The sequence below is a fragment of the Zingiber officinale genome, chromosome 7B (genome assembly GCF_018446385.1).
Source record: "Zingiber officinale cultivar Zhangliang chromosome 7B, Zo_v1.1, whole genome shotgun sequence".
Classification (NCBI taxonomy): domain Eukaryota; kingdom Viridiplantae; phylum Streptophyta; class Magnoliopsida; order Zingiberales; family Zingiberaceae; genus Zingiber; species Zingiber officinale.
Genome location: NC_055999.1, coordinates 71,548,267 through 71,563,071, shown reverse-complemented (window position 1 = coordinate 71,563,071; position 14,805 = coordinate 71,548,267). Strand labels below are relative to the sequence as shown.

General features: G+C 40.4%; 1 protein-coding gene across 2 annotated transcripts; it reads right to left on the bottom strand.

Annotated features, from left to right (window-relative positions):
- Positions 1–1,616: 1,616 nt before the first annotated feature.
- On the bottom strand, positions 1,617–2,712 carry LOC122005984 (zinc finger BED domain-containing protein RICESLEEPER 1-like). Of its 2 annotated transcripts, XR_006118589.1 has the most exons (4): positions 2,149–2,318; positions 2,018–2,066; positions 1,844–1,947; positions 1,617–1,754 (listed from the first exon to the last, which is right to left on the bottom strand). XR_006118589.1 is itself a non-coding variant. In XM_042561270.1 (3 exons), the coding sequence occupies exons 1-2, from the start codon at positions 2,698–2,700 to the stop codon at positions 2,019–2,021; spliced, it is 600 nt and encodes a 199-aa protein (XP_042417204.1). In that variant the 5' UTR covers positions 2,701–2,712; the 3' UTR covers positions 1,617–1,754; positions 1,844–2,018. The 2 variants fall into 2 exon arrangements, 1 of the variants encoding a protein (XP_042417204.1); XM_042561270.1 differs by having other exon boundaries at positions 1,844–2,066; positions 2,149–2,712.
- Between the last annotated feature and the right edge of the window lie 12,093 nt (positions 2,713–14,805).

Genomic DNA, 14,805 nt, shown 5'->3' with positions numbered 1-14,805 from the left:
TTCAATTTTTTTTGGATTTAACTTAAGTAGGATTAACTAAGTTTAATTCGAAGTTAAATTTATTAAAGTTATTAAACAAAGTTAAGTAAGGTTCAATTTAAATAAATATTTAATTATGATTTAATTAAAATAGTAAATTTTAATTAATATTTTAATATAAAGTCAAGTTCGATTTATAAGTGACTTAGTATAAAGTTAATATTTTAATTAGGTTAAATTAAGTTACTGATCAAGTGAACCTAAGTTATTAAATAAAGTTAGACTGAACAATTAATTTTTAATTATTTACTTATTAATTATTAAGTTTAAAGTTTAATTTAATTGAATTTTAATTAATTTAATTAAAATATAAGTTTTAAGTTAAGTGTCTAAGTTTTAAAATGATTTTTAAAAGAGTTTTTTTATAATGATTTTTAAAATAATTTTTAAGAAGATTTTCAAAAGAGATTTTAAAATGAATTTTTTAAAAAAATAATTTTTTAAAAATAATTGTTAAAAGATTTTTTTAAAATGATTTTTAAAGTTTTTAAAACAATTTTTTAGAATAATTTTTAAAGTTTTTAAAAAAATTTTTAAAAGAGTTTTTTTAAATAATTTTTAAAGTTTTCAAAATAATTTTTCAAAGAATTTTTTAAAATGATTTAAAAGTTTTTAAAAGAATTTTAAAAAAATAAAATGATTTTTAAAGTTTTTTTAAAATAATTTTTATAGTTTTTTTTCTAAAAAAATAATTTTTAGGAGAATTTTTAAAAGAATTTTTTAAAATAAATTTTAAAGTTTTAAATAAAAAGAATTTTTTAAAATAATTTTTGATCATGTCCGAATCGCTGAATCAGCGGACGCTGGGCATGTGGTGCTCTCCCAGTTGATGACGTGGCTCCCCCGCTGACCGTGTGGAGCTCCGGCGAACCTGCAAAGAAGTCGGGCCGGGAAGGGGTTCCCGGTGACGACCCTCCGACGCTCAAATCAGACAAGCAAGCAGCAAAAAAGTGGTTTCGAATATGAGAGTCACTCTACCTCCGGCGAAGTCTGTGAGTAGTGCTGTAAACGAGCCGAGTCGAGCTCGAGCCAGTCTTAGCTCGAGCTCGGCTCGACTCGATTTAAGTTAGCTCGGCTCGAGCTCGAGCTCGATCAATCTTGTAAATTTAAGCTCGAGCTTGGCTCGATCATTTAATCCAAGGCTCGAGCTCGACTCGAAAAGCTCGAATTAAATTCAAGCTTTCAAGCTCGAGCTCGAGCCAAAGTCATAACCTAAGTCATTTTTTAAATTCTACAATGTAGAATACAAAATTGCAGATTATCAGTTTTCTAAAACAATCCATAGAATTTTAAAATTGTCAGAATTTAAAAACTAAAATATTCATAACCTAAGCCAATTTTTCTGTAAATCAAATATCAAACAATAACAACTTTAAATAAAAAATGACCAAATTCCTCTCTAAAAGACTAAAACTAAACACCAATTATTCATAAAAGAAAAAACTACTTGAACTGTTGAACATCACAAATTCACAAGTCACAACACAAATATATAATAAAAAAAACATAAATCAAAAACACAATTATATGATAAAACACTATTCTTGTTGCCAAAATACCAAACTTCATCTCAAATTCCCAACAAAATTAACCAAATCCAAAAACATAATATTCCAAATTCAAACCACCCAAACTACTCAAAACATTAAATTTCTGCAGCAATCAATATCTTCTTCTCCATATCAAATTCTCAATCATACCACCTATACTGCAACCTGCATTTAATAATACGAAGTGATATTAAGCTTAACTGAAATCTTACACTAGAAACACATGTTAAACAAAGAACTGAAATCTTACTTACTTTAACATGTGTTTAACATATGTGTTTCCATATCAAAATTCTGCAGCAATTTCCATATCTTCTTCTTTGTTTAACATGTGTTTCCAAAATTCCATATCAAATTTCTGCAGCAATCATACCACAATAATTACACCGGAAACAACATGATAAACAAAGAACTGAAATCTTACTTACTTTAAGAGGTAGATACTGGAAGAAAAATTTCTTGATAAGTTTTAGCTTTCTGAAAAAGTAAAAATTAGATAAATAAGCGATTAAATTCATTAGTATGTAACATAGAAAGCTAATAATGAAATTTAACTTACTTTAGTCTTCTTTTTCAGTCCATGTATATGTCGAAGCCAATCACCCCCACACAGTAGAGTCTGCACTGTGTCTGGAGAGAGAGATGAACGATAAGAATCAATAACTCTTGTCCCTGCACTAAATGTTGCTTCTGAAGCCACTGAACTCACTGGAATAGCTAAAATATCAGCTGCTATCTTTGACAATATTGGATACTGCATTCTATTCATCCTCCACCGTTCTAAACATGAAAAAATTTTAGGAATCTCATTCTTCTTTAGACGACCCTTTTCAAGATAATCTACCAATTCAGATTTCTTAGTCTCTGAAGTTTCAACTTTTGCACAATATTCATCAAAATCATCCCAATTATACACAGAATTTTGTTGACTTCTTCTAACACTTGAAGAACCAAAACTCTCAGACTCAGGTAAATGAGGCACTCCTTTATTAGTTTCTTCAACAACATACTCCTCATAAAGAGAATTAATTATCTCCTTAACTTTTGAGATATGCTTAGAGGCATCCAATTCAGAATAAAGCTTAGGAAAACAAAATTCAACCGCAAGCATTTTTTGGTTGGATCTAACACAGCAGCTATAGCCATCAATAAATTACAATCACCCCAATATTTGTCAAATTTTTCTTTCATTTTACTAGCTAATTGCTTAAGAAACAAATCTTCATGTTGTGCATAAATATCCAATGCTGACTTTATTTTTTGAACTTCTTGAAGAAATAAATTTGAAGTAGGATACTCGCTACCTGAAATAATGTGTGTGGCTGTCCAAAAAGCCTCCAACAGTGAGCAAATCTTTTGAGTTTTATCCCATTCTTCTTCTTGAGGGCAGCAACCATAAAAGGGATCACGTTCTTTAAACATCTTAAAAGCTTCTTTGAACTTGAGTGCACAACTTAACATCTCAAAAGTCGAGTTCCACCTGGTTTTACAATCACGAATCAATTTTTTATCCTTCAACTGTAATTGTTGCACACACTCTGCAAATTGCACACGTCTTGCCTCTGAACGATTTACATATTCTACACTTTCCCTTATATTACCAATAATACCTTCAATCTCCCTCAATCCATCTTGAACGCACAAGTTCAAGATATGTGCACAACAGCGAACATGAAATAAATTTCCTTCACATGCCAATGTTCTGGACCTTTAAATGGTATCTTTCATATATCGAATAGCCAAATCGTTACTTGAAGCATTATCAACTGTAATAGTAAAAACCTTGTTTTCAATGCCCCACTCTTTCATACACTTGAAAATGGCATCGGAAATTTGAAGACCTCCCCTTGGTGGTGGAATGTTAATGAAACTTAAAACTCTCTTTTGTAAATTCCAACAAGAATCAATCCAATGCCCAGTGACAACCATGTATTCAATCTTTTGAGTCTTTGACTTCCAACAATCTGTTGTTAAACTTATTTTATCAACACACTCAAGACTTTTCTTCAACCTCTTTTTCTCAATCTCATAAATTTTCATACAATCTGCTCTGCATGTTGTCCTGCTAATTTTTTGCCATTCCGGCATTCCACGCCTCATCATTAAATTGAACCCCTCTTCATCAAGAATGGTGAATGGGTGTTCATGCATCATGATCCAATGAGCAGCTGCCTCCCTCATTTGTTCCATGTCAAATTTTCCAGAATGCAAAGTAAGAATGGATGGTGAAGCTGAATCAAAAATTCAACTTTGTTTGTTGTTCAGCTGCTCGCAAATTAATTTTTCTCTTCACACAATTTAATCTATGTCTCAAAAGACTTGATGTGGCCCCTGATTTACCCAATGTAAAAAGAGATTGACAATGTTTACATTTTGCTTTCTTTGATCCATCCACTGTATCAAAATCATTCCATACTTCTGAAAAATTTTTTCTTTTCTTTGTTTGGAAGCCCTCTTCCTCTTTTTCTTCAGCATTTTCTTGTGTTTCTTGACCAGCTGTGTCAATTTGCTTGTTGATCTCAAGATTAACCTCATTACTTTCATCTATGACACTATTTACGGTAAGTGGAATAGATGACTCTTCCATAGACATAACTGATCAAGAGATGAAAAATTACCAAATAAATTATAAAAAACTCAAACAATAATAAGAAGAGAAAGATAATCTACAAACAAAGGCAGGATTCACGCCAATATGTCTTTTGTAATTTATAGTGCATAAAATTTGTTAGAATTTTAAAAAAAATAAAAATAACAACCAATTAAACTTTAAGGAGAACAAATTACATTTCTGGACTATCGGAACAAATTACATTTCTGGAGTCTGGACAACCAATTAGACTCTTTCGGAAGGTAAGTGATCATGAGGGATATATATCGTTTAAGGATAAAAATTTGCCATTCTACAAAACTAAGAGGATTAGTCGGCATAACATAATTGGAGACTGCACTAGTGGTTCTGAATTCATCAAGCATGTCAGTGTGAAATTCATCAAGCATGATGTCAACGAGTTACCTGATGATGACATCTTTGTCTACCACATCACCATGCCAAAAGCTTATAATATGAATGATGCCACTTTGAAGCCACTATTACAACCCTAGTTTTTTAAATTGGGGCTGTGGATCTTTTGAACAACCAAGTTTGTGCATTTATGGCATAAGAAACAAGAAGAAGCAAGAAATGCACAGAACACAGTGTTTTCCGAAAACTCACCAAAAAATAAACGCACGCGAGAGGTTTGTTGGGTGCGGCTGAGACTCTGAGTAGGCACGACAGCGACTCCTGAGTAGGCACGCGCGGCGACTCCTGAGTAGGAACGATGGTGACTGCTGAGTAGGCGGCGTCGCGGCGATGGTTGAGATGGCGGCGGCGAAGGGTGAGGGTTGAGATGGTGACGGCGAAGGGTGAGGGCCGGTTGAGCGTTACGAGTTGAGAGAAATTAGGGCTGAGCGAACTTAGAAGTTAGAATTAGAATTTAGGAATTGAATTTAGATTTTAAAAATAAATTTTTGAAATTTACAGTTTTACCCAGTATTTACCATTAATTACATTAATATGCTATTAATAGAATAGATAAAATATACTGTGACGGCCCAGTATTAATGTGACACCAAACTTATTAATAAACATGAATAAATAAAAAACATATATTATACATATAGCTTGGCTCGAAAAAGCTCGACAAGCCATCAAGCCAGTATTATAACAGCTCGAACTCGGCTCGAATATTAAACGAGCCGGCTCGAGCTCGGCTCGAGCTCGGCTCGAGCTCGGTCAAAATCAAGCTCGAGCCAAGCTTTGACCGAGCGGCTCACGAGCGGCTTGACTCATTTGCAGCCCTATCTGTGAGCTCTTATATAGAGCCGGAGGAAGCTCATGCACACCAATCGAGGTGTACACGTGTACTATGGCCATACCCGGGTATGGCGTGTCAGGTGACCTTGCTTGACGTCATACTGCTACAGTTCGACCACCTTTCTGATGGGACATGAGGACATTCTGTCCTAGGTCTTCGTACATAACATGTCCTTCGACCATACTTCCTGTCAGAGGATGTTTCCTTGCTTCACGTTTATGGTGAACGTCCCGCCGATCGGCAATCCCATTCTGCCCAACCAGACTTAAATGCTAGTCTGCTGGGGAGAATCTGGGTCGTGCGCTCGGCTACGCCTATTCAGTCTGATTGATTTATGCATTGGCCGAGCGGACCTCCATGTCGGCTCGGCGTCCTTGTTTATCATGAGCGTCGGAAACCCGACCCCTCGTCGGGTCTATGCTTCTGTTTATGCCCTTGGGTCGTTCCGCCCCTACTGCCCGGTCGGTCGCCATTCCCCAATCGGCCTCTGGCCTTGGTCTTCACATGGTGTTGACTTCTCTATGAAAAGAAAAGGGGGGGCCACCTTATCACCGGATCACTTGCCTCCCTGTTAAGTCTAGTCGAAGGAGGCGCCTAAGTCCGACTGACTGGACTGCTGGTCTGACCGAATAATGATCGCTGAGCCGGCCCATGGAATGCTCTTCTTCTCGGCCATTCCTTTTTTGTGCCGCCCGTTCGGCAATACCCCATGGGCAGGCAGTTAATGCCGCCTCTTTCGATATCCTGCAATTTTTTTTTTTAAAACTGAGCACGCTTTCCTTAAATGCGCCCTGTGTCCGCCTGACACGTGGCGGATTAGCAGTCGTTAGTGTACGGCGGTGGCGTTACCGTCGATGGGACAGCCGCCGTTTGAAATGGACGGCCCGATGGCCACCTCGTTCTTTGCGACCTAGATCCAACGGTGGAGGTCGTTCGGCCCCAACCCTATAAAGCCGGACCTTCTCCTCTTCGCCACATTCTTCTTCCTTCGTTCTTCGGCTTTCCACTGTTCTCTTTGCTCCGGCGATCCTTATTCTCCGCCTGTTTGGTGCGCTCGCCATCTTCTTCCTTTCCTCGATCTTTCTCGTACCCGTAAGCCTTCCTTTTCAGCTCCCCGCCTCCTGTATTGCTTTCTTTTTCATTCTGTCGGCATTTTGTTTTAGTTTTTCTGTCAATATCTCTTCTGTTTCGACCATGGCGAGTACTTCTACGCCTATAGTCGGCGCTCCTAGTCTCTGGTATACGACTATGGAGAGCCGATTCGATGAAGAAGACGCATTGCGTCTCATTCGGGTGTATGAAATTCCGGCCGACCATGAGATAGTTGTAGCTACTCCTTCCGATCGGCCTAATGATCCACCGCCCGGCACAATTTGCTTTTTCCTTATCAATTTTTGGTCGGGCTGCGCTTTCCTCCACATTCGTTCATCCTCAAAATATGTAACCACTTTCGCCTCCCGCTCGGCCAATTAGTCCCGAATGTTGGGATCTTAGATGGCTAGAGGGGGGTGAATAGCCTCTTTGAAAAATACTAAACACAAATTTCTTCAAGAACTTTGTTAGCACAGCGGAATTAGAAAACTAAAACAAAGAGAGAACACAGCACACTAACTCAGAGATTTACGAGGTTCGGGGATAACTTGCCCCTACTCCTCGGCGTGTCCGTAAGGTGGACGATCCCTTGATCTTCAGGTAGATCACACCCCGGAAGCTATCCGGCTAAAGGATTCTCCTTCTCGGTGGAGTAACCTCTCCACAAAGTCTTTAACAGCAGTAAGAAATTAAGCACAAGACTTACAGTAGTGGCTCAAGTGAAATGATCAAAGGAAGCTCACAGCCACAATCAGCGAAGAATAAGCACAAGCAGGAACACAAGAATACATCCTCTCTTCAAGCACAAAGCACAGCACATCTTGTTTCACACAATCAACCGAGAGCTCAATTCCTTGCTTCCTCGTCTCTCTTCTTATGCCTCTGCTCTTTCGCTGCTGAAACTCTGCGTCGAATCTCTGCTGTAAACACAAGCATCGCCAATCACTCTTCCTCCTCAGCTAGTTCTCTGAACTCACACCAATACCATCCTTGGTCTTGCTGGTGTCTTCTGAGCTCCAACCAACCCACAGGAGTCAAGCTGATCGCGAACAGAGATTGCAGTCTGTTAGCATCAGTATCCGTTGATGCTCAATCTTCCCTCATCGCAGTGATACACAGAAGAAAGTAAGCTCTGTCTTATTCCTTTGATGAGGCTTAATTTGAAATTAAGCACTGGAATGGAACCTGCAACCTGCACCACATAAAGCTCACAGCAGAAGTTGATTAGTTCAAACGAATCAGAAACCAGCAGAACCTGACAGTGTGTGCAGACAGTGTGGTGGATCGGTCAGCGGACCGATCCACACCTTTGAATTGATGTCTGATCGGTCGTGAAGACCGATCAGGGTATGGCCTGATCGGTCTGCAGATCGATCAGGGCTTAATGAGTGCGGTTCCTCGCACTCCTAAGATCGTCACCTGATCGGTCCCAAGACCGATCAGGATATGGCCTGATCGGTCCTACAGACCGATCAGAGTGCATATGGATCGGTCCACAGACCGATCCCCTGCCTTTTTCCTTCTCGCGACATCATCTCCTGATCGGTCTACAGACCGATCAGATTACACTCAGTAGGCTACTGAGTGTTTCCTGATCGGTCTACAGACCGATCAGATTACACTCAGTGTGCTACTGAGTGTTTCCTGATCGGTCACCAGACCGATCAACAAACCTAGTTTCATCAGATCGGTCTGTGCACCGATCAGGCAATCAAAATCTCACTGGATCGGTCTGTTGACCGATCCAACGCCTATGTGATACTAGGATTGGTCCTGAGAATGAGCTACCGAGCCCTCTCTGACTTCGTCCGATCCAGAGAACGAGCTACCGAGCCCTCTCTGACCTAGTCCGGAGAACGAGCTACCGAGCCCTCTCTGACTTCGTTCGGTCCAGAGAACGAGCTACCGAGCCCTCTCTGACCATTCCGTGCCAAGTCACCATACTTGGACTTTTCCCGTGCCAAGCTCCCTGCTTGGACTTTTCACCAGATGTTTGGTCAACCTTGACCCATCTGGATTTCCCTTGCCTGGCTTCACTCACCATGACTTTCCCTCCCAACTGATCAACCTCGATCAGTAGTCATTCTGAGTTTAATTAATATCTGATACAAACTTAAATCAGTGTCAACATCAAAACAACAGCCAGGTCAGACTGTATCAACAATCTCCTCCTTTTTGTTGTTTGACAACACGATTTAAGTTTAGATCAGAATTGTTCAAATTTTCATAATTTTAGGGGAATCAAGATCCTCCCCCTAAGACGGATACAACACTATGTGAGGGTCTTCTAAAAACAAATTTGCATTCATCTAAACTTAGTTATCTTCTCCCCCTTTGTCAAACACCGAAAAGGTGCGAATAAGGTAAGATAACTTAAAGAACTCCCCCTTAACCCTTACTGTCTGTTTCTTAAAGCACTTAGAATTCTCTCTAAGTGTATTATAAGACAGTAATAAAGAAATAAAGGACAAACAAGACATGCAAGTGAACAGCATATTAATAGCCGATAGAAAAGGAAGCATAAAAAAAGAGCAAGCAAATATAAAACTGAGTAGCATAAATACATGAGTAGCATCAGAAGTGCAAACATCCAGGTCAGACATAAAAACTAACAAAAAAAAACATCCAAAATACAGATAGTCAACAAACAAACTGTATCAATCAATATCCTCACACTGAGGAACATCACCATCATCGGCAGGAGGGATGAAATCCTGAGGAGGCACGCTGGAGGATGGATAGCCTGGGTAAGACTGCGGAGGCGGGTAGCGCGCCATCCATCCGAGTAGCAACTGCTGTGTCACCACCTGCCGACCGCGCAGATCATCGAAGCGCTGGTCAATCTGCCCGCGCAGGTCATCGTAGCGCTGGTCTATCCGAATACGCAGGCCATCCAGCTCAGCAGATATCATCTCATCGTGCTGATCAAAGCGGCTCTCCAGCTCTGCAATCTGCTAGCGCAGATCCGGATCCGCCTCTCCGTACTCAGCAACAGCAGCCTGTCGTGGAAGCGCCCGTGGTAGCTCACCAAGTGCTCTCCCATCCTTCCACCGAACTGCCCCATTCTGGCCTATGATACCAGACTTGGAAAATGCCCGTTTCCCAAGTCGGCAATCCTGTCTTACCATCTTCACTATCCTACCCTTGGACACATCTACCTGAAGGGACGCGAGCCAATCTGTAATTATATGCCCATAAGGCATATAAACAGTCAAGCTGCTAGGCTGACTATATGAGATGATCGAAGTGTAGATGTTCGACATGATATCAAAATCGAGACGCCGACGCAATCCATAGAGCATCAGACAATGAAATGATCGGATCTCAGCCAGGGGTTTGGATGTGATTGGTAGGAGACAGTTCGTGACAATCTTAAAAAGAATATAATCGGAGGCAGAAAGTTTCAAAGCTGCAAAAGTAGGGAACTCAGAATCTAACTCATCTAGCCCATCCGGTCTAGGATGTCCAAAGAAATACTCATGGATGGTGTCAGATGATACATCAAGTGGGGGAAGTAATGGGACTGGTAAATCAGGATAAATAGAAAAAGGATCTCCTGAACTCCTTCGGCAATCTAGATACTCAAAGAATTCTGCAATGGAGAAATCGATAGGTCTCTTAGCGACTCTAGTTCTATAGATACCATCACCGGGCTGATGAAGATTGTTGTAGAATTCAGATACGAGGTCAAAGTTGATGTCCCTTTCTAGAAAAACCAAAGAATCGAGCTTGTAATAGGCAATGGTTTCTAAAATAGAGGGACAAAATTCCTGCATGAACTTCTTATCAACAGATCGACAAGGGAGTAGCTTGAATGTCCTCTGTTTAAACGCTTGTTCAAACTGTTGGTTAGAAAATCTACTGGAACTAGCTGGTTGGGGTCGAGAGGGAGCAGGAGCTTTGGATTTGGATTTCTTGGTCGGTTCCTTAGAGGTTCCCTCACCACCAGTGGGTTTCTTTCTAACAATTAGGACAATGGGAACAAGGAAAGAGCACCGGCCATGGGCAAACCACCGAGCACAAACCACAGTAAGAACATGATAACATGACCTGCCAAAGACAATAAACAGTAGAGATCGAGAGATTACCTCGGTGCCATTGTGACCTTCAGCTTTTAGGAGACAATGGGTTGAGAAGACGGGAGGAAGAGAGGGGCGTCGGCTAGGTTATGAGTCGGTCGGCTAGGGTTTTGAGAAGGAAGAAGATCGGGAAGAGAGGAGGTCGGGAGGATTTAATGAGGGGATAGTGCACAGTGTGATCTGATCGGATGGCTGTCCGATCAGGATCGATTTTAATGCACAAAGGGGTCTGATCGGTCCCCCGGACCGATCAGGAAACCCTCTGATCGGTGCTCGGACCGATCAGGGGCCTTCCTGCGAACCATAGAGAGCTGATCGGTCCTTGGACCGATCAGTTAGTGAACAGAGAGTTATGGATTCGTTCCGGATCTGTCGACAGACCGATCCAGTATCGCCTGATCGGTCCCCGGACCGATCAGAGGTCGAACAGAGAGGTTGAAGCGTGCCAGAACCTCTGATCGGTCTGCAGACCGATCAGATGTCGAATGGAGAGGTTGAAACTCTCCTAATCGGTCGTAGAGACCGATCTGAGAACATCCTGATCGGTCCCTGGACCGATCAGTTACTGAGATCCAGTGATTTCAATCTCTGTAATTCGTATCAAAGACTCTGAAACTTTGTTCAACAACTTCTAAGGTCAGAACCTAGGATTTGGAGAGCCCACAGACTATATTCAGTGATACCAATGAATATTTTCTAAGGATTTGTTCTCCTGATTTGGAATCATCCAGGGCTCGAAAATTTCAGATACTTAAACTTCTTCTTGAATCTGAAAGTCTCAAAACTAGAGAACTTTCAAGACCTGAGAAGTTTGTGTTATTTATTTGCTGAAACTATAATCTATAGTGAACCCAGGTACCAAAACTAACTTAGGCTATCTATAACCTGGTTCAAAATTCGTCTTTTCTATGATTAGTTTCAAGTTTATCAAAATATGTCTAAATTGCTGATATTTCTTCACCAACTTGTCCTATTTTCAATCAAGGTCACGAAATGTATCAAGCAAAGGTATCAATCAACCACATCAACCATGTTAGATGTTTTTTTTTTTTTAGTAGGCAAATGTCCAACCAAGATTCCTTGGTTGGAATATATGAGTAAGATCTAGGAACCAAATACACATAAATTATGTAATGGTCTTTCCCATACTCAATTTATATCTCGTCAACCTCATTATTCAAGGGATGCATGATACATTTTGAACAATTTGGTTGATCCTAGCATCTCACCCCATTTCTAGCAAGCAAAAACATTCTGTTCAACCTTATAGTTTGTGTGAGATGTTCCCAAGTTGCCCAAAATCATTCCCAATTTCTCTTGTCATTTTAATTGTCCTTATTGATCATGATGAAGTCCTAAGGACCTAAGGAGCCAAACACATTCCCAACTCCCTCCTTAAATGACTAAATTCATTCTCCGGAAGGGATTTGGTGAAAATATCAGCTAGGTTTGACTTTGACTCAACATATGTGAGTGCAATGTCTCCCCTAGCTACGTGATCTCTTATGAAGTGATGACGCACTTCAATGTGTTTGGTCCTCGAATGATGGACTGGATTTTTAGTTAGGTTGATCGTGCTAATGTTGTCACATAGCACTTGTACATCCTTATAAGAAAGTCCATAATCCTCTAGGGTGTGTGTCATCCACAACAACTGTGATACACTCTCTCCCATGGCAATATATTCGGCCTCGGTCGTGGAGAGAGCAACACAATGTTGCTTCTGACTTGACCAACTAACTAAAGATGAACCTAAAAATTGGCAGCCCCCACTAGTACTTTTCCGATCCAATTTGCACCCAGCATAATCGGAGTCGGTATAACCTATCAAGTCAAAAGACTCAATACGTGGGTACCAAAGACCTACTCTAATTGTGCCTTTAAGGTATCTCAGAATTCTCTTAACTGCAATTAAGTGAGATTCCTTGGCACAGATTTGATACCTAGCGCACATGCCCACAGCAAAGAGTATGTCCGGTCGACTAGCTGTGAGATATAGAAGACTACCAATCATGCTTCTATATTGCGTTAGATCAATTGGTTTTCCACTCTCATCATTGTCAAGGTGAGTGTTTGTCGCCATTGGAGTGGACACTTCCTTAGAGTCACTCATATTGAATTTTCTAAGCATCTCTTGGGTGTATTTTGTCTGATGGACATAAATTCCATCTCGAGTTTGTTTGATTTCAAGTCCGAGGAAGAATGTCAACTCTCCTACTAGACTCATCTCAAACTCACTTTCCATGTGAGGAATGAATTCATTCAAATAGTCCTTGTTATTTGAGCCATAAATTATGTCATCGACATACACTTGGGCTACAAAAATATTTTCACCATCTCTACGCAGAAATAGTGTTGGGTCTATTTGGCCTCTTACAAAACCCTTTTCTAATAGGTAAGTTGACAACCTCTCGTACCATGCTCGAGGTGCTTGTTTAAGCCCATAAAGAGCTTTCTTGAGCTTGTACACGTGGTTTGGAAGTTCGGTATTCACAAACCCCGGTGGTTGTTCAACATAGACCTATTCTTTAATGAAACCATTTAAGAAGGCCGATTTAACATCCATTTGATAGAGCTTGAAACCTCTATGTGCAGCAAAAGCTAGCATTAAACGAATGGACTCTAATCGTGCCACGGGAGCATAAGTCTCATCATAATCGAGGCCTTCGACTTGACTATAGCCCTTGGCTACGAGTCTCGCCTTGTTCCTTACGACTTCTCCCTTTTGGTTTAACTTATTTTTGAAGACCCATTTAGTTCCAATAATGGTGGTCTTCTTAGGTCTAGGAACTAAGTCCCACACTTGGCTCCTTTCAAATTGACCTAACTCATCTTGCATAGCTAAGATCCAATCAGGATCGTGCAATGCCTCATCAACTATTTTTGGTTCAATCTCTGAAATCAATGCGACTTCATTAGACTCATTTATAAAGAATGACCTAGTCCTAACCCCTTGTTGGATGTCTCCCACAATTTGGTCTTGGGGATGACTAGAGGCTAACCTAGACTGCCTTGGTGTTGGCGGTGCCTCATGAGTGGTCTCACTCGGCACAGGAGAGGACTCAGTATCAGGCAACGGGTCTGCCTGAGTTCTTTGTTGCCCTTGCTCATCATCATCAGAGTCAATTTCAACTCTTTCCATGTTTGGATCATTCAAACCTAGCCTTCTAAGTTCGAATTGAATTTCTTCTACATTCCTTGATTGATTATCAGGGATTTCTTCGAAAGCTACATCCGAGGACTCTTCAATCAATTTAGTCCTCTCATTGTAGACTCGATAGGCTTTGCTGGTAAGAGAGTACCCGACCAGTATCCCTTGATCAGCCTTAGCCGTGAACTTCCCAAGATGATCCTTGGTGTTCAAGATAAACACCTTACAACCAAACACCCTAAGATGTTTAATTGTAGGCGGTTTCCCAAACCAAAGTTCATGGGGAGTCTTTCCTAAAAACCTATGTATTAAAACTCGATTTTGCACATAGCAAGCTGTATTCACAGCTTCAGCCCATAAGTAGCTCGGTAGTGAGTACTCATTGAGCATGCTTCGTGTAGCCTCTTGTAGGACTCGGTTCTTTCTCTCCACAACCCCATTTTGTTATGGGGTCCTTGGAGTAGAGAACTCCTGCCTATATCCCTTTTCTTGACAAAACTCTAAAAACCTATGATTTTGAAATTTCCCACCATGATCACTTCTAATGGTTTTAATTGTTGTCGATTTTTCATTTTCAGTTCTTCTACAAAAAGAAATAAAAATATCTATAGTTTGGTCCTTATGTTTCAAGAAGAAAGTCCATGTGTATCTAGTAAAATCATCAACGATTACCAAGCAATATCTACTTCCATTCAATGATATTACACTACTGCAATCAAATAGGTCCATGTGCAATAAATCTAAAGCAGTAGATGTACTTACAGTGCTTTTACCTTTATGAACAACTTTTGTTTGCTTACCCTTTTGACATGCATCACATAGTTTGGTCTTGTGGTACTTGATGCTGGGTAAGTCTCACACTAATCCTTGGTTGGCCAACTTCCGGATGTTCTTCATGTTTACATGTGCCAACCTTCTATGCCATAGCCAAGACTCTTCTTCTTTTGACATGAAACACTTAATCAAAGCATTAGTAGCACTTTTAAACGATACTTGATAAATATTATCAACCCTTGTGCCTACTAGTACCGTGT

Excerpts from the sequence above, each read along its gene's own strand:
- LOC122005984 (XM_042561270.1), bottom strand. The coding sequence starts at position 2,700 with ATGCTTGCGGTTGAATTTTGTTTTCCTAAGCTTTATTCTGAATTGGAT. Across the intron at positions 2,067-2,148 it reads GACTGAAAAAGAAGACTAAA|AAAGCTAAAACTTATCAAGA; the intron begins GTAAGTTAAATT and ends TTACTTTTTCAG.